This window comes from Heloderma suspectum, chromosome 6 (assembly GCF_057233095.1).
Source record: "Heloderma suspectum isolate Gila_16-S chromosome 6, 16-S_ref, whole genome shotgun sequence".
Taxonomy (NCBI): domain Eukaryota; kingdom Metazoa; phylum Chordata; class Lepidosauria; order Squamata; family Helodermatidae; genus Heloderma; species Heloderma suspectum.
In genome coordinates this window covers 9,543,825-9,562,810 of record NC_139463.1, presented here as the reverse complement: position 1 = coordinate 9,562,810, position 18,986 = coordinate 9,543,825, and the positions used below count along the sequence as shown (strand labels likewise).

General features: G+C 48.4%; 1 protein-coding gene across 1 annotated transcript in view; it reads right to left on the bottom strand.

The window, feature by feature from the left end:
- The window catches only part of GRIK4 (glutamate ionotropic receptor kainate type subunit 4), a 445,828-nt gene that overhangs the window by 135,247 nt on the left and 291,595 nt on the right, over positions 1–18,986 (bottom strand). Inside the window, exon 9 of the mRNA XM_084807214.1 lies at positions 14,819–14,872. Coding sequence (XP_084663340.1) covers positions 14,819–14,872 — 54 coding nt within the window. The remainder of the gene's footprint in view (positions 1–14,818; positions 14,873–18,986) is intronic.

The following is an 18,986-nucleotide window of genomic DNA, read 5'->3' as shown; positions in this document are numbered from 1 at the left end:
CAAATAGTTTCCCCTTGTATAAGGCAGCTTCTTCCAAAATCCCCCCTATATGTGCAGCAGAATGAGATAATGGACTGGACTGTATCAGTTCAGGATGCAGGTGGAAGGTGTCATTTTTATGCTCCCAACATACAAATAACTCCCTGCCAGTATTATTTTTTTTAATTAACACAGAATGGAGAAATGTTCTAGCCCCATCCTGTCCCTGCTGTGGTAGTTTTCTACTTGCAGGAAGGGTTCCCCCCCCCCATACATAGGGACTCCCCCACCTGTGGTTTGCCATGGTAGAGTCCATTTTACCACCTGTTTTCCTGGACTAGGCCTTATTTCTGTGAGAACACAGGATTGGGCTGCAATGGGAGAAAAAAAACCTCACAGCCTCGATCCTATGCATGTTTGGTCAAAAGGTAGTCTCAATGTGTGCAATGATATTTATTCCCAAATTGGTGTGCATACTAAGGATTTTGGAGAAATCTGGAATGGATTCAAATGAATTTGGATTTCTATGAATCTGATCTGCACACTGGACTGGCTTGTTCTGAATCACGTGGATTCCACGGATCTGCAGACTGGTTTTTCACTTAGGAGGGGGAGAGAATTTGCACTAATTTGCATTGGCGCTGATCCACATTAGGGCTAATGCACATTAACTAATGCACACTTGCACTAATGCGAATTAGCACAAGTAGAATGAAATTCTGGTAAAAAGATCCACTTCTGTCGATGAGCAGATGATGGAATAAAAGATGCCTGCCATTCCAAGAAACACAGATGGAATGGATTTAAAATCTGTACATCCCAAATGCACAGACACAACAGCAGAAGAGTCCTGCTGGATCAGACCAAAGACCTACCTAGTCCAACACTCGGGATGTTGGAGAAATCTGCAGTGGAATTAAATGTGTTTGGATTTTTATGATTGCGACCCACGGATTCTGCAGTAGACCACCTTTTCCCCACTTGGGCTGATTCTGCGGACTTGCAGACTGTTTTTCTAGCTTTCCAGAATTTTATGCAAATTGAATAATAGAAAAATATGCAAAATAAAAATACTTGCTGAAAATGCACATTCCCCCTCCCCAGGCTAAAGTGTGAAAATGCACGGGGGGGGGATTTGCATACTTTTTTGTGCAGTGGGATTCATGTATTTTCACAAGTGCAAATTTTTGCAAGTATGAATTTGCACAACTGCAAATTTGCATAAATTTGGAATCACTAAAAAAATCTGATTCTGTCACTGAATGGACGATGGAACAAAAGGTCCCTGACAATCTGCAAAATGCAGACAGAAAGGATTTTACATGATCCGTTCATCCTTATCTGACACTGTGTTTCCCATAGTAGTCAACCATATGCCTCTGGGAAGCCCAGAAGCAGAACAGAAGTGAAATGGCCCTCTCTCCCTGTTGTTTTGCAGCAACTGGCATTCAGGGGCATACTTTCTCAGAGCCTGGAGGTAAGGTGGTCATGCGAGGACAGTCCTCTATTTGAAAGGCTGCCCTCTATTTGAAAGGCTGTCCTGTTCATTTCTGGTTTAAAGATAAAAATTGCTTTATAATTTATTTGATTTCTACCACACCTTTCTACCCAGAAAAATGGCACTCAGACCATCAGAACCGTTGCCCTTCAGTTGTTCCAAACTGGGCAGCAGACTGAACAGGGAGGCAGATGGGTCGCCTGGTCATGGTCTTTCACACTGAGAACAGATCCCAAAACCTGGGTCTCAGGGCCAAAGCTTGGAGACCTGGCAACACTAGTGCTGCCCCATTAAAAAAAAAAAAAGCTGCCAGATTTCCACCTCCCTCTCTTCCTTTGACAAACCCCGCCCAGGCCTGTATTAAGAGCTCTATCAGGGAGCCATATAAAGCCATGTTAATAAACCAGTTACCTGCATAGAGACTGAATTTTGTATTCAAGTTTCAACAGACAACACATGAGACATCATGGTGAGACTCAGCCCTAAACCCATGATTCATAGCTAGCTCCAAGAATCTTGCCCAAAGTTCATGGCAGCACTGATTGAGATCAGCCTGTAATCAATACCGAAACACATTCTAAGACAAAAGATACATAATTGAGTAAAATGGCTAGCTGCAGTAGCAGGCAGAAATTCCCTTAGCTAAAGGGAGAGTCTGTCTGAAGATGGATAGATGAAATGTATATTTAAAAGGCAGGATATTAAACTTACAGGAGATGGAGAAAGCAAATTACCAATATAAGGTGACAAAGGGGTTTAGGAGGCTGAACGGCTTGCATGGGCAAGACAGTGAACAGCAGATCTTTGGAGATTTGAGTGAACATTAGTGCTCACTGCTGCCTAAGAAAACCCTATCCAGTCATGCTCATTTTCTTCCCAAACTATTTCACTCTTGACCTCAACATTTGAGAAACTCAGCAGTAGGTTATACATGGAAGAATTGTCTTCCCTAGCAAGATGGGCTCAATTCCATCGGTTCACCAGTGAAGAGCAGCTGGAGTTGATGCATCTCTCCAGGTCTTTTCTTCTCCATTACATTTGGGTTTCATGTGACTATTTAAATTTTGTTATGACTTGTAAGCATTACAGAGCAATCCTGTGGTCCCTGGGAGGGTGTTTGAGGGGCCACAGGACATTACAGATTTTCTCCACCCCCAGAATATAGACACAGCTATGACCTTGAGAGGGGAAAATCCAAGTGAGGATTTCCCCCCTACCCCTCACCCTATGCAGCTACTGTGGAAAGCTCCAAATCAGCTCCTCTTCTGAGGTCACAACAGCAACCTTGGAAGAGGGTTGGAGGGAGGGGAAAGAGGGTGGAAGAGTGGGTGGGGAGGGGAGAAGGTAGGAGAGACATGGATCTGCTGGATCCATGAACCTCTCCATGCCTGTATCCACCCACTGAGAGGTAAGCCTGCTAGATGGGCTCAAAGTCTCATCTAGCTGAAAATAATAAAACTGGAGGAATGGGAAGCTATAAAAGCCTCCATCCTCCTCCCTCCCTGCCTGGCTCTTGTCAGAGGGCATTGGATAGACAGAGGGCTCCGAGGTCAAAGACCTCCATCTATCAAGACTGCAATCCATAGGTGCTCCATAGATCTGTGCTGTTAGGGTGCAATCCTATGCATGTTTAGACAGAAAAAAGTCTGACAACTCCCAGCACGGCTGGCTGGGGAATGCTGGGAATTGTTGGACTTCTTCCTGTCTAAACATGCATAGGATTGCGCTCTAAGAGAATTATCAGGAAATGTAATTTTGTAAGTTTCTCTGATGTTTCTGTAAGCCACTTTGAACATGGACAAGCTCGTATTTCCGATCAGCTGCTGATGAGAGATAAGAGCTTTTCCCTGCCAGGGAGAAGGGGTGAGGCCTGGGGCATCAGTAGCAGAATGCTTCAGTTCTGCTTACTTTTGAGGCTTGTCCTGCTTACTTCTGAGTATACATGCAGAGGCTTGCACATGCAGAGGCTTGCACATGCTTACTTCTGAGTAGACATCCAGAGGCTTGGTTGTTTGGGATGCTATTTGAAACTGCTGTTAAGTCAGTCCTGCTTACTTATGAACAGAGTGCAGAGGATTGTCGTGCTTACACCTGAGCAGGCTTAAAATGAGTATCGCTCTTTGGCCCTGCCACTGTGCCTTTGGTCATGCCCACAGATAGAATAGAATGAGGCCCCTGAAACCTTTCTGAGATGGGAATTTGGCCCTTGGCCTTTAATGGTCCACCTCCCCTGGGGTAGAGTTTTGGGGGCCATTTAATTTTAGCCCTAGTTATGACTGATTATATTTACTGATTGATAATCAAGTGACAAACACACATGTGTGAACCAGCTCTCATCATGAAATCAACTGCTGTGTTAGACCAGACTTCACCCGTGTTGGGTCCTCCAGATGTGTCAGACTACAACTCCCGTAATCCACAGCCAGCATGGCCATTGGTGGAATTGTAGTCCAACGTATCTGGATGGTACCAGGTTGGGGAAGGCTGAATTAGACCAATCCACGAAATGTTGGCTACATAGATGCACTGATGGATGACAGAGTCATTGCTTGTGTCCTAACCTTCTGCCAGAGGTTCCTATCTGCTTTCACATGCTGTGTTTTTCTCTCTGCTGAACTGTCTAATTAGCGGCGTTTAAAGTCATGATGAGTCACCGATCTTGATGGAAGCCAGCCAGCCTCACATCTCTCCAGCCTGACATCCCCCAAATCCACAATGATGCAGGGAAGGAAACTAATTTCCACCAAGTGCACAGAGGGGAAGTGGGGGCGGGGAGCATTTGACAAGAAAAGTTCCCAGCTGACCCTTCTTTTCACATGTAATAAGCTCACTTGCCTCTCCAAAGAGCCAACTTTGAGAACATCCCTCAAAGCAGGCGGGATCAACCTCTTGCCCCCCATTTATGCCTGATGACTTTCTCTACCTCCTTTTAGTTTAATATCCTTGCTTTTGAATATACACATCATCTCTCCTTTTGACAGGCACTGCCCCCCCCATTACACACTTGATTTAGCTGGTCCTTCCCCTTGCAATCCCATACAGCCAGTCACTGATTTTATATCTCCACTCCCCAGTTATGATGTGATTGCAAGAACTCAGGGGGTTCATTAGTGGCTGGATAATCCCTCTAGATTTATTACTTCAAATGGCTCCTCTCTCATCATTTAAATATTACTAATTTCCTTAAATTTCTCTTCCATCTGCCCAGGTTTCTAGCCAGCTTCTCTTAATTAACCCTGTCAGCACTCCTTTGGAGGAAGAGCTAGATTTTTTAAAAAATACATCAATCAATAAATGAGTAAATAGATAACATTTTTTCATATGGGGCTGACTGAGCTTAAGAACAGCCCTCAAAAGGACATCAAACATGAAACTTTTGTCCAGTGAAACTGCCGCAGGCATCACTGAGTCAGCTCCATGCCCAGACAGTGTTATCTTGCCTTAAGCCAGGAATTACTGCTGGCCTTTTAGAAGCAGTCCCCAAGCCCTATTTTGCTACCTTGAGACAGGTACCGCTGTTTGCTTTGCAGAAGGCACTGTGTACATATCCCCACGCCCCACCCCAGCACAACCAGCCTTGCACCCAACCAGAATTAGCTTGCCTCAAGCCAGGAACGGCTGTTTGAAGATAATCTCTTCTCCTATGATTCAGCAGGACACATTCTCTACTCAATGACAGCTCACCTGAACTCACTTCCTGCTACTAGCAATGTGCTTTTTGTCCCTTCCTAAGAACAATGATAAGGAATGGACTCAAAATGGTTGTTTCTGAAACATTCCCATTCAAGCCACACTTATCTCTGTCATCATTTTTATTATCGAGCCATGCAGGATTCCTGATGGTTTGTATTTTGATACATGGCATGCAGCAAAACATCAGGGAAAAATGTTAGAAAGCCACAGCAAACTGATGGCCTCAATTGATGCCGGGTCAGAAACCTAGGCTCGCCTGAAAGCATTTATTGCCAGGCAAAGAGAAACCAATGGGTTGCTGTGAATCTACGTAGCCATGCAGGGACTTTGGGAGGCAATACTGTCTTCCTCTCCCTCCACTCTGCAGCCTTAAGGGTGCATGTTTAGATGGAAAAAAGTCATACAACTCCTAGCATTCCCCAGCCAGCCATGATTGCTGGGGAATGTTGGGAGTTGTAGGACCTTTGTCTGTCCAAACATGCATAGGATTAGTACCTTAAGTGTCACACCAAAAACTGCACCAGTGCACCAGCCTATAGAGCTGCAGGTTTCAATCCCAGATGATCCTTGAAACACCAGTAATGCCTAGATCACGGGTGGGCAGCTTGTGGCCCTCCAGATGTTTTGGTCTACAATGTCCAGCATCCCTCACCCTTGACTATGCTGGATAATGACGATGGGTGTTGTAGGGCAAAACATCTGGAGGGCCACAAGTTGCTCACCCCTGGTCTAGATGAATGAACACCCAATTCGATCATAGAGGTGTTGCGTGTGTCTGGTTGGGGCTCGAAGCTCAGTGAGAAATCACCCGCTCAGCCCCAGATGCAGTCCACGGGCCTCCTGCACTTGCCCGATGCAGCATGTGCACTGCTGAGCTGGGCAAGCACACAGACGCCTGCCTCATCAAGCTGCCTTGCCAAGCTGCCCGCAATGCTCTGTAAATGGCCCCTTTACGGCCACCATTTGCACAACTGGTTACTCACGAAAAAAGATGAGCCGCCATTTTAATGCAAAATGATGGCTCAGCGAGGCAGTGGGTGGCTGTGCTCCACTCACCAGGTATTTGGGGACTGCCTGGTGGCTCGCTGGCTGTGGCTCGCAGGGGCAGGTGGGCGGCAGAGGTGCAGTGAGTGGAGTGTGGGGCAGGCGGAGGTGAGTCTGTCCATCCCTATTCAATCAATGGCTCAGCATTGGTCACTGAAGGCAGGGAGCAGTTGCAAAACAGCTAGTCAGGAATTCAGAGAGCTGGGCTTTGCTAGGACTTAGTTTGGAGCGGAGAGAAGTCAGCTGCATGTGTAATCTTCTAAATGTTTAATGGTTCCTTACCCATCCCATCCCATCCCATCCCATCCCATCCCATCCCTCTCTCTCTCTCCCCCCTTCCCCTGTCAGCTCACATCTTTCCTACCTATCCTTTCTATTCCCCTAAGTTTAGATTACTGTTCCTCCCCACTTGCTTCCATCTGTTTCTGACGCTCTCCCACCCCAATACACAGCGTGCTCCCCACTCCTCCTGGCATGCGCGCGCACACACATACACACACACGCACGCACAGCATAAATATTCATTGAAATTATAGAAACAGAGCACCATCAGGGTTGGAAGGCACCTCCAGTTAATCACCTCATCCGTTCCCATGCATCCAAGGCAATAGAGATTTCATTATCCCTAAACCAGTCTTAGTAAAAAGGGTGTCTGCTCTCATCTGTGCCATCTCAGGAGATGGCTGTTCTCTGCAGCCTGGCCCACTCCCCACTTCCCTGGTTGGTCTAGATAGGGTAGAGAAATTTGCCTGATGCTTACCAGGGCTTTCCCTTACTGCTGTTATAAGCTCATCGTTTCATGTCTTCACGCAGGGTGATGTGGGGAGGGTGGAGGATTTAACTATATGGTTCCCCAATAAGGCTAATGGGAGCTGTCAAACCCAGTTGCCACTTCCCAGAAGCTCCACTGAAAAATGCACCCAGCATTGCCTGCCACTTTCACATGGGACAGTGTAATGGCCCCAGGCCTGTAACCAAGTGACCAGTAGTTTTAGAGGGGCCTAGAGATCCACAATGCTCCTGGCTTTGGTTCATGGGCTGCAGTTCTCTTGCTGATGGGCCTCTTGGCTGGTAAGATGAGTCAAAGGTAGATATCGCCACCTCAGCACATTCCATGCTAATGAGCTCTGAATCTTATCAGGGCCTAGGAGGCACCTGAGAAGTGAGGCTCTGTTTATGCTAAGCTACAGGTGTCTGTGCTGGGAAAGTTGTAATTGTTTCCCTTCTGAACAACCACTGTTAGCCTATGCTGGGAAAGATGCAGATGAACGCTATTTATTTATTTATTTATTTATTATTAAATTTATGAATCGCCCATCTGGCTGGTCACCCAGCCACTCTGGGCGATGTACAACACACCATAAAACAATTTAAAACAATAAAATTCTACCATAATTTTTTTAAAAAAATACCCTAACCCACCCCAAATGCCTGCCTGAACAACCACGTTTTTGATGCACGATGGAAGCTCATTAAAGAGGGGGCATGACGGAGTTCCCTAGGGAGGGAGTTCCACAGAGTGGGGGCCACCACAGACAAGGCCCTCTCCCTCGTCCCCACCAGTCTAGCTGTCCTGGCTGATGGGACAGAGAGAAGGCCATCCGAGGCTGATCTTGTTAAGCGGCCTGTCTGGTGTTGCTGGAGGCGCTCCTTAAGATAGGCTGGGCCGGAACCATATAGGGTTTTAAAGGTCAAAACCAACACCTTGAATCTGGCCCAGAAAACAACTGGTAACCAGTGCAACTCCTTCAGCACTGGAGTGATGTGATCTCGCCGGCGGCTGCCTTTAATCAGGCGAGCCGCTGCGTTCTGTACCAGCTGCAGCTTCCGAACCGTCTTCAAGGGTAACCCCACGCAGAGCGCATGACAGTAGTCTAAACGAGAGGAGACCAGGGCATGTACTACCGATGGGAGCAGATGGTCGGGAAGGAAGGGGCGCAGCCGCCGTATCAGATGGAGTTGATACAGCGCTGTCCGGCTCACAGCTGACACCTGAGCCTCCATGGACAGCTGGGAGTCCAAAATGACCCCCAGGCTGCGGACCTGGTCTTTCAAGGGTAGCCGTACCCCATTCAACACCAGGTCAACATCCCCCAAGCTCCTCTTGTCTCCCACCAAAAGTACCTCGGTCTTGTCAGGGTTCAGCTTCAGCTTATTCCTCCCCATCCAGCCACTCACCGTCTTCAGACATTTGGACAGGGATTCTACGGCCAACCTTGGTGAAGATTTGAATGAGAGGTAGAGCTGCGTGTCATCCGCATATTGATGACAGTGCACTCCAAACCTCCTGATGATAGCCCCCAGCGGCTTCACATAGATGTTAAATAGCATCGGGGAGAGGATGGAACCCTGTGGCACCCCACAAGTGAGTGGCCATGGGTCCGAAACCTCCTCTCCCAGTGCTACCCTCTGGTACCTGCCGGAGAGGAAGGACCGGAACCACCGCAATACAGTGTCTCCAATGCCCAACCCCTCCAGGCGGTCCAGGAGGATACTGTGGTCAACGGTATCAAAAGCCGCTGAGAGGTCGAGGAGAACAAGGAAGGAGCATTCACCCCTATCCAGAGCCCTCCTCATATCATCCACCAAGGCGACCAAGGCCGTTTCTGTCCCATGCCCAGGCCTGAAGCCCGACTGAAATGGGTCTAGATAATCAGTTTCTTCCAAGTGTGCCTTTAACTGCACCGCCACCACCCGCTCAATCACCTTGCCCAAAAATGGCAGATTTGAGACTGGGCGAAAGTTGTTCAGAACTTGAGGATCCAAGGAGGGCTTCTTTAAGAGCGGTCTTATCACTGCCTCCTTGAGGGCTGATGGCATCACTCCCTCCTCGAGGGAGGCGTTCACCACCGCCTTGATCCCCTCACCCAGTCTCTCTCTGCAGCTCATAATGAGCCAAGGTGGGCAAGGATCAAGTAAGCAGGTGGTCGGCCTTACAGATGAAAGCACCTTGTCCACTTCATCAGGAGGAAGAAGCTGGAACCGATCCCACAAAACCGGTTTGCCACAGGCCGCCTCTTGCTCACTAACTGTATCCACAGTGTGCAGAGTAACACACCTAATCTGATCAATTTTATCTGCAAAGTGCCTTGCCAAAGCCTCACAGGAGGCCTTAGAATGCTCCAGTGGTTCCGGAGCCACAGGACCGACCAGGCTCCGGACCACTTGGAACAGCCTCCTGGGACAGCACTCTGCTGCAGACGCAATAGAGGCAGCATAATATTCCTTTTTTGCTGCCTTCACCACCACGTGATAGGCTGACGTTACAGCTCTAGCCCGTGTCTGATCGTCTTTGGAGTGAGACTTCCACCACCGGCGCTCTAGCCGTCTCACCTCCTGTTTCAGAGCTCGTAACCGCGGATTGAACCATGGTGCAGTCTGAGCCCTGTTCAGGGGGAGAGGGCATTTCGGAGCCACCCGATCTAATGCCCCAGTGATTGCGGCATTCCAGCCACCCACCAGGGTCTCGACCGAGTGGCCGTTGGCATGCCCCAGAGAATCCCCAAGCGCGTTCAGGAATCCATTTGGATCCATAAGACGCCTGGGGCGGACCATTTTAATGGGTCCTCCACCCCTGTGGAGGGGTTGTGGAACCGAGAAGTCCAACGTCACCAGATAGTGATCTGACCATGACAAGGGGGTGGTGGATATACCCCCGACTTTCAGATCACTCCCCGCTTCTCCAGAAACAAACACAAGGTCTAGTGCATGACCGGCTACATGGGTGGGCCCAGTTAGAATATGGTGCAGCTCCCAGGAGGCCATGGTCTCCATGAAGTCCCGAGGTGCTCCTGTGAGGATGGCCTCCGAATGTACATTGAAGTCCCCCAACAGCAGTAAGTTAGGGGACTGTACACGCACATCAGAGACCACCTCAAGCACCTCGGCCAGGGAGTCAGTCATGCAGCGGGGTGGACGGTACATGAGCAGAATCCCCAGACTGCCCTTCGGGCCCAACCTCCAGTACATGCACTCAGCAACCTTGGTCTCCCGGAGAGGGGGTCTGGTGAAGACCAAGGACTCTCGGTAGATAACAGCCACTCCCCCTCCCCGATCCCCAGCCCTCAGCTGCTGTGCATACGAAAATCCGGCTGGACACATGGCTGCAAGGGTTGGAGCAGCAGCCTCGGCCAGCCAGGTCTCCGTAATACATGCCAGGTCTGCACCCTCATCCAGGATCATGTCATGGATGAGGGAGGTTTTCTGGGTAACAGACCTGGCATTGCAGAGCAGCAAACGAAGGCCAGAAGATGGGGTCGCGCCTCCCCCAGCCATCCTTTGGCTCTGGACAGGCCCGGAGCAGGGGACAGATACTACACATCTCTCCCTTGTTCCCCTTACCCGGCATGGCCTGCCCCTAGCGCTCCGCCAGCGCCTGCCGCCCAGCCTCGGTATGTTCTGGCCCCCAACACTCCCCCCACTGCCTCCATCAGGTGGACACATGCCCCCTCTATAGGTGGACACATGCCACATGCCCTATCAGGCAGGCTACCCACCCCTAAAAACACAACAAAATCCCCCCCAACAAAATAAAACAAACAAAACAATTAAAATCCCCTTAAAAATGCCAGGCAGGAGTCCACAGGGAAGGCCTGGTGGTGGTGGCAGCGGCGGCAGCAGCAGGCCCAGCAGCAGCAAGCATGCCTCTTCCCCAGTGGTGGTGGTGGTGGCTTCTCCTGCAAGCCCTGGCTCTCCCAGGCCACCTCAGCCAGCCAGCTTATGTAGCCTCTCCAGGGAGGGGCAGGTGGAGCAGCACAGCTGGCTTGGTACCTGGGGGCCTGGTCCTGCAGGGACTGGCGGTCCACCAGGCAGAAGTCCACAAGGAAGGCCTGGTGGTGGTGGCAGCGGCGGCAGCAGCAGGCCCAGCGGCGGCAGCAGCAGGCCCAGCGGCGGCAGCAGCAGGCCCAGCAGCAGCAAGCACGCCTCTTCCCCAGTGGTGGTGGTGGTGGCTTCTCCTGCAGGCCCTGGTAATTAACGCTTGCTGCTGTCATGCTGCCTCACTGCTGACATGTATGGTATAAAACCCATCTTACCCCTTGGCTCTGTGTTCAGAGAAGCTGTCTGATCCAACCATTGCCTGTGCGCTGTAAGGACTCAATGAAGTCTCCTTGAAAGCATACCTGGATCTGGCTTATCGCTATCTCGGCACCTCTACATTCTGGAAGCCCTCTGCAGGGGCAGACAGACACCCATCCTGATAACTCCCACAGAAGCACTCTCAGTCCCTCTCTGATGAACACCATTGTTTGTTTCTCCCCCCCACCCCGCCTCGCTAAGGATGTATGCAATATAACGTTTCTCTGCTGTGGGTGGATTTGAGCAAACAACTGAGACTGTGGTGACTCAGATGGAGAATCCCCCAAGTGGTGATGCTTTGTGTGAGCATGCATAGCCAGTAGGTATGTTGTGATGTGTAGCCAGCTCACCTCTTCTGTGCTCACCCCACATCTCAAAGGAAATCTTGCAGGTAGCTAGAAGTGGGGTGCTCTCACCACTTGGCTGCAATACCTTGTTAGTGCTGGGCCCTGGGCAGACAAGCACATGCAGAGGTGAAGTCCACATTCCAGCAGGCCTAGAACTGGATGGAGAACCTGGACGGCAGTCAGTCCAGCTGGTCTGCCTTAGAGGACCTGGGAGCACCTGCAGGACCAGGGCTTAATCCTGCAAGTACTGTGAGCCAGGTTGCCTTCTATGTCTGGCCTCCCAGGTGGAGCTGCAGAGCTTCCCAGACTGAGCAGATCTTGACACCCACAAGCAGGACATGAGTGCAACAGCACCCTCCCGCCCATGTTACCCAGCAGCTGGTGTACATAGGCAGACTCAGACTGCCTCTGATACTGAGGTAGCACAGAGCCATCAGGACTAGTAGCCATTGCTAGCCTTCTCCTCCAGTAATTTGTCCAATCCTCTTTTAAAGCCATCTAAATTGGTGGCCATCACTACATCTTGTGGAAGTGAATTCCATAATTTAACTGCATGCTGTGTGAAGAAGTCCTTCCTTTTATCTGTCCTGAATCTCCCACCATTCCACTACATTGGATGGTTCTAGCATTATGTCCTGCTTGATCCAATATAGAATGAAGAAACTAGACTGTACAAAGAACTTGTGGGAACCCAAAGTTCACCACTATTTAAGAACATAAGAAGAGCCCTGATGGAACAGACCAAGAGTCCACCCAGTCCAGCACTCTGTTCACACAGTGGCCAACCAGCTGGCCAACCACAGTGTCGACCAGGGACCCACAAGCAGGACATGAGTGCAACAGCACCCTCCCGCCCATGTTACCCAGCAACTGGTGTACATAGGCAGACTGCCTCTGATACTGAGGTAGCACAGAGCCAGCAGGACTAGTAGCCATTGCTAGCCTTCTCCTCCAGTAATTTGTCCAATCCTCTTTTAAAGCCATCTAAATTGGTGGCCATCACTACATCTTGTGGAAGTGAATTCCATAATTTAACTGCATGCTGTATGAAGAAGTCCTTCCTTTTATCTGTCCTGAATCTCCCACCATTCCACTACATTGGATGGTTCTAGCATTATGTCCTGCTTGATCCAATATAGAATGAAGAAACTAGACTGTACAAAGAACTTGTGGGAACCCAAAGTTCATCACTATTTAAGAACATAAGAAGAGCCCTGATGGAACAGACCAAGAGTCCACCCAGTCCAGCACTCTGTTCACACAGTGGCCAACCAGCTGGCCAACCACAGTGTCGACCAGGGACCCACAAGCAGGACATGAGTGCAACAGCACCCTCCCACCCATGTTCCCCAGCAACTGGTACACAGAGGCATACTGCCTCCAATATTCTCTCTCTCTCTCTCTCTCTCTCTCTCTCTCTTTTGTGATACTTCTATACTGCTTAATATAATAAAATCCCTAAGTAGTTAGTGGTTACTGGAGGTAATGCATAGCCATCATGACTGGTAGATAAAGCAGGTGCTCCATAACTAGGCACAGTTATGGTCCCACATCCACTGGAGATTTGGGGGACTGACCTGGGACCTTTTGCATAAATAGCAAAAACTCTCCCCATATGATCTTACCATGCAGGTGTGATGCTTCTCTGTGAATTCACATAAATAGTCACACACTTGATGGCTGGGTTCCCTCCCAGTGCAAACCATCCCTTCATGTATCCAGAGAAAAAGGAACATCCTAAACCCACATATGAAGCCATCCCAGATGGGCAGGGATGCTTGTTGCATGGCTTTGAAGTACGACGAATCAAATTGCCAAGGAACCATTTTTGAAACAATCATTTTATGGTATAATAGAGCTATTGAGAAATGATCACAAGAAATTCACGATGTACAAATGAGGAGGATTTGCCAATGGCAGGAGAAATCTCTCACTGAAGTTAATTTCAAGAGAAGAGATTTAATTCAGTCTCTTCCCAAGCCTGCACTTGAATTATAGCATTACAAAGCTGATGTATTCATTTTAAAAACCCAGAAAGAAACTATAGTTAAATCTCCTCATTAACCACCTCCTCCCCCACAAGATGGATCAACCCTTCATAAAGTAAGAGCAAGACCCCCCCCCCATGCCCTCATAAGCACACTGAAAAGGAGGCAGCTTTGTCATGGTAAAAGCAAGCTCAAAACACATTTTAAATTACTACAAGGAAGGGTTTCACACCAAAAGCCATCTTTCAGGCAAGTTTGCAAATTACAGTGGCTATAAAAAATAAAAAAAGAAAAGAAATAGAAAAAAGAAAGAAAGCATTATATCACTGCCATCATCTTGCAATCACTGCTCTGATATTAAAGACCCAGAATGAGACTGGAAGCCATCAAGTCTTCCTGACAGCTGATTTTTTTTTTCAAGACCAGTCATACCCTCTTTATGACAAAGAGCAAAAAAAGCCTCCAACTCCCATGCCCCCACCACCTTGAAGCAGAAACAGAACGTATGACGGATGTACTAACAGATTTCCATTCAATCTCTCAGAAACTGAATGATATGTCCAGCTTCCCAGCTGTCTTGGTTGTAGTCCTAAGCACTCCCTTGACTGTTTTCTGACATCAGCCAGCCAGGTGCTCCTGGGAATTTCACAAGCAGGGTGTGAAGGTAACAGACTTCCCCACTTACTTGTCCCCAGCCTCTGGTATTCAGAGATATACTGCCTCTGAACAGTGGCCAGGGCTAATAGGCATTAGGAGATCTTACTTTCCATAAATCTGTTTGTTTTTTTAAAGCTAAAGATAATGACTTTGGAATGGCTTTGCTCAGCCTTTGCAAAACAACATAAGCAAGCAACAAATGGGGAGGCATTCTTTGGCACTGCTTATGGAAAACTACAAGAACTTTGAGAAGTTCTGCCTCAGCTCTTAAATGGATTATACTACTCCCAGGCTACACATTTCATGACTAACCAAATCTTTTCTCGTAACTTAAAAGTTTGCAAGTGTACACAGGCACCCTATATCTCCCATCAGTTTCTCTCCTCTTCCCTCCCATTCACTGCCATTGATGGAAGTGACAGATGCACCTGAGATGTTCAGAGCTTGAACAGACTGGGTTTTGCCAAGAAGACTGTTCTGTGTGTGCAGAGGGAAGGGGAGGGGCAGGAAGAAAGGGAGCTGTGAAAATGTCTTACCAGATTAGTGAAGATATATGTGTAATAGGCTGACACCATTCCCAGTTCAGCTGCCTGCAAATGAGAAGAGACGAGAGATTAGATAGGAGAAATCATCCGTTTTTCATTGCAGTGCAAGAGATTGGAGCAAAGCTGCTATAATTTTTGCACTCATAGATGCAATCTGGTCTGAACTTGAAGTTAACACCATCTCTTATTCCAGACACCAATGCTGGGCTGATAGTTGTCACGTTTTCCCGTTGTTGTTTATTTAATAGGTACAGTCCCCATTTTCTCACTATCAGCCTAATCCTACTTATGGCAACTCAGCAGTCCCACAAAGTTCAATGAGACTGAGTGCCTGGTAGGTGTGCATAGGATGCTGGGAGGCTAGCTTGGTGGTACAGCTCTTGCATTGCATGCAGATCCCATGCTCAACCCCTGGCATCTCCAGGTAGAAGGAACTCATGTAGCAGGTGCTTAGAAAGTCCTCTCTCTGCTGGAGTCCTTGGATAGCTGCAGCTCTTCAGGTGGGAGGGAGGTGGCTTCATGATTGCCATAAGGGCCAGCCAATCCACATGGGGAGGTGGAGTGAATTACATCAGGGTGAACCAATCAGCCTTCCACACATTTGGCTAGCTTCTCCCCCAAAAGGGAAGAAGTTGCTCCTTTGTTCCTTTGTGTTTTGAAGTTGATGCATCTGCCCTAAAAGGGGTGACTAGATCTGCTATGAGCTCGTCCCTTTAGGGATGTAGTATGACCATATTGGGTGAATGTTTGCAGACAATGCAGGGATTGAGAGGGTTCAAATGTGGAGGACAGGGTAAGGGTGCTGGTTATTGGTTAGTATTTCATTAGCATTATGTCTATTGCAATGCAAGGAAGATTCCCTGCCCTCCCAAACACAATTCATCCCTGTTTCCTAAGAAGTCACTGAGGTCATCAGAGGGCTTGCTCCTGGTGGCTCCACATGGACCTATGGTTTGACTGGAGTCCACCAAGAGAAGGGCCTTCAGCGTAGCGGCCCCCTTTCTTTGGAATTCCCTGCCCCTCGAGGTCAGGCAGGAACCAACACTGCGTTGTTTCAGGCACCTCCTGAAAACAGCACTGTTTCAGGATACATTCCTTGACTGACCAGTCATAGTTTTTATTCGCTGTGTGTGTGTTTTAAACAAGTATAATTTTAATGTGGTGTTTTAATCTTGTTATTCTTTTATTGTTTTATTTCTTATGTTCACCGCTCCGAACATGGAGTGGTATACAAATATCGTAAATAAATAAATAAGATGGAAAAATGTCCTTTAAAGCTAGAAGGGATCAGAAACTTCAAGAACCTCTGAACAGCAGTTTTCAAATATCGGTGTTGGAATTTTCTGCAACTTGCTTCTCTTGGGGATCATAGCAGGATTGCCAGCTCTGAACGCTGAGAAGCCACAGAAGCCGCCCTGAAGCAAATGACTGATTGTAATTGAGGAGCGTGTGTGTGCGTGTGAGTGTGTGCACACGCGTGCGTGTTTCTCTATTTAGCTGTGTGTCACTTGGATGGCTTTTTTTAGTTCTTCCAGTACCCCAGGCAACAGTTTAAAATGTGCTACACTTAACTGGATTTGCATATGCAAACGAGCAGTGCCTTCCCTCACATGCCATTTGGGTAAGGTGGCGGCTCTTAATCTATCTGTGTTTTATTTCACTTCCACGACTTTGCACATTATGAGGAAGGGGTGGGGGAAGGCAAGGGGGCAGTGGAAGAGCTCTGCAGGACCAGACCAAAGTTAGCCCAGCATCCTGTCTGCTTCATTGGCCAGCCTGATGCTTCCAGGAAACCCACAAGCAGGGCACAAATGCAACATCCAGATTGGACTACTGTAATTTGCCTGAGGGAGCAATCCTATGTCCACTAGTCAGCAGTGAGACGGCCATAGGATGTGTGGTTTTCCAGGAACCAACCCTGGAGCCCGTGCTCTGAGGTCGGTTCCCAGGGAACCGACCTTCCCCCCTTCCGTGCTGGCTGCCTTGCAGGCACCGTGGAATGGCCCCACACTCCGTGCTCAGAAGAGGAGCACAGAGCAACCAAAACGGGGCGTTCCGGGGGGCATTCCAGGGCAGGCGGAAATGCCGGTATGACGCATCCTATGTGTCATCCAGCAGCCTCCTCCCCTATGCCGTCTTTCATGGCTAGACAGCCAAAATCGGCTGTTTAGCTGCAAATGCAGGGCAGAAGAAGCACGGAGGGAATGATCCCCTCCATGCTTCTCCTGCCCTGCATTGGATAGGTGGCCGCCTCCAAGTTTGGAGGCGGCCACCTATCCCGATAGGATTGCACCCTCCATGTGGGGCTGCCTCTGGCTTAGAAACTTCCACTGGCGGATGAAGTTGCTGCTTGAGGGGGCTGAACAATTGGAACATACAATACTAATTCTGTACCAGCTGCACTGGTTGTGAGTGCACTTCTGGGTCCAGTTCAAAGTGCTGATTGTTAAAACCCGACATGAGTTGGGATCAGGTTATCTGAAGGCCCAGCGACATTGGGGAGCAGCCTGCAGGGGAGTCCCAGCTATTCTCTGAGACTGGAGATAACAGTGGGGATTCTTCCAGACAGTGGGGCTTAGAGGCCAAGCCCCGTGCCCTGGAAGAACCCAAGGAGGCTTTCTGGGCTAATGAAGAATTTCTGCAGGTTGGATTAAACCTATGTGTTGGAGCTTCCACATCTGTGGCTTATACCAATGTGATCCTGCTTGGCCGTTAAGATCAGGCCCTGCGGTCCTGCTCATGGGCCCAGCATTAAAGTCCATCAAGCTGGCGAGAATGAGAGACAGGCCTTCTCGGTGGTGCCCCCCTCACTATAGAACTGCCCTCCATGAGAAATGCCTCTGGCTCCTGCGTTATGTATTTCTAAACAGGTTTTAAAGACCTGGCTGTTTAATTTGAAGTTGAAATAGGCTTTTAAATGGAAAAAATAATTGTTGCTGCTTTTTATTATTTTATTACTGGGTTTAGATAGTATTGTTGCTCTGCAGATTTTGTTTTTCTGTGTTTATGTTATGGTGCTTTTAATGTGTAAAGTGGCTTGAGAGGGCTTTATAGCCTTTAAAGGCAGTATAAAAATACCTGAAATAAAAAAGCAACCTTCCCCTTTGGGTTATTTTCTGTTCTAAGCACCTGCTTTTCAAAAGCATTTGACCCATGAACTTGGAAATGAATGAACTTGAAAAAATGTACTGCCTCGTTCATTTGTGGGGCTCCTTTTTAGTAAAGCAAAAGATTTGCAAAGACAAAGGCTTCAGCCTGCAATCCTAAACATGTTTACTGTGTCCCACAGAACACAGTGGGGCTTAATTCTGAGTCAACATGCATAGGATTGTGCTGTAAATATTTCACCCTATTTTACACCCTATTTCACCAATTCAGCTCCCGGTTCCTACATGCATTACTGATTATTTAGTGGCTTTTCAGCCAGTCATTTTCACTCAACACAGTGGGTTGAACTAATGGTTGTTGCTTATTCCAACAACAACAACTCTGTAAGGTAGGTTAGGCTGAGAGATGGTGACTGGCCCAAGGATGCGCAGCAAGCTTCATGGCTGAGTGGGGATTTCAACCTGGGTTTCCCCCATCCTAGTCCAATGCTCTGACCACTACAGAGTGCAGAGAAAAGGCAATCCCTCCATTTCCCAGCAAGCCATTCTCCTCTCCTCCTCCCCACGCTGCTGCCTCTCATATCCAGTGTAAAATTCTGCACCTGCTCTTTAGCTTGGGATGGACAGGCACATCTGTTCTCCCTGCTACCAGCTTTGAAGTCAGCTTTCGATTCCAAGGGCAGAAAATCAAAGAAAGCCACAAATTATTTTCCCTGGCCTTCTTTATAAACACACACACATTGGCAGGTGGGAAGCCAGGATGGGGCTGTCAGCAGAGGAAGCATCCATGCAACTCTGGACCATATGGGGGATGATGCAAAATGAGAGTTGATGGCAGATGCATTGTTTGAGGTTGGCAGGACTGGAAAACAAGAGCTGAGCCAGAGCTCCATAAATCAAAGGAAGATGGTCTTTCAGTGGCACTGGTGAAGGCGCGTAGGGAGGCAACCGAGTGGGTAAAGGAATGACATCCCACTGGGGACAGAGATGCATTACATTCTGAGATGAAACACAGGCCATTTGACTGGCAGAGTTCCATCTCCATTGAGATA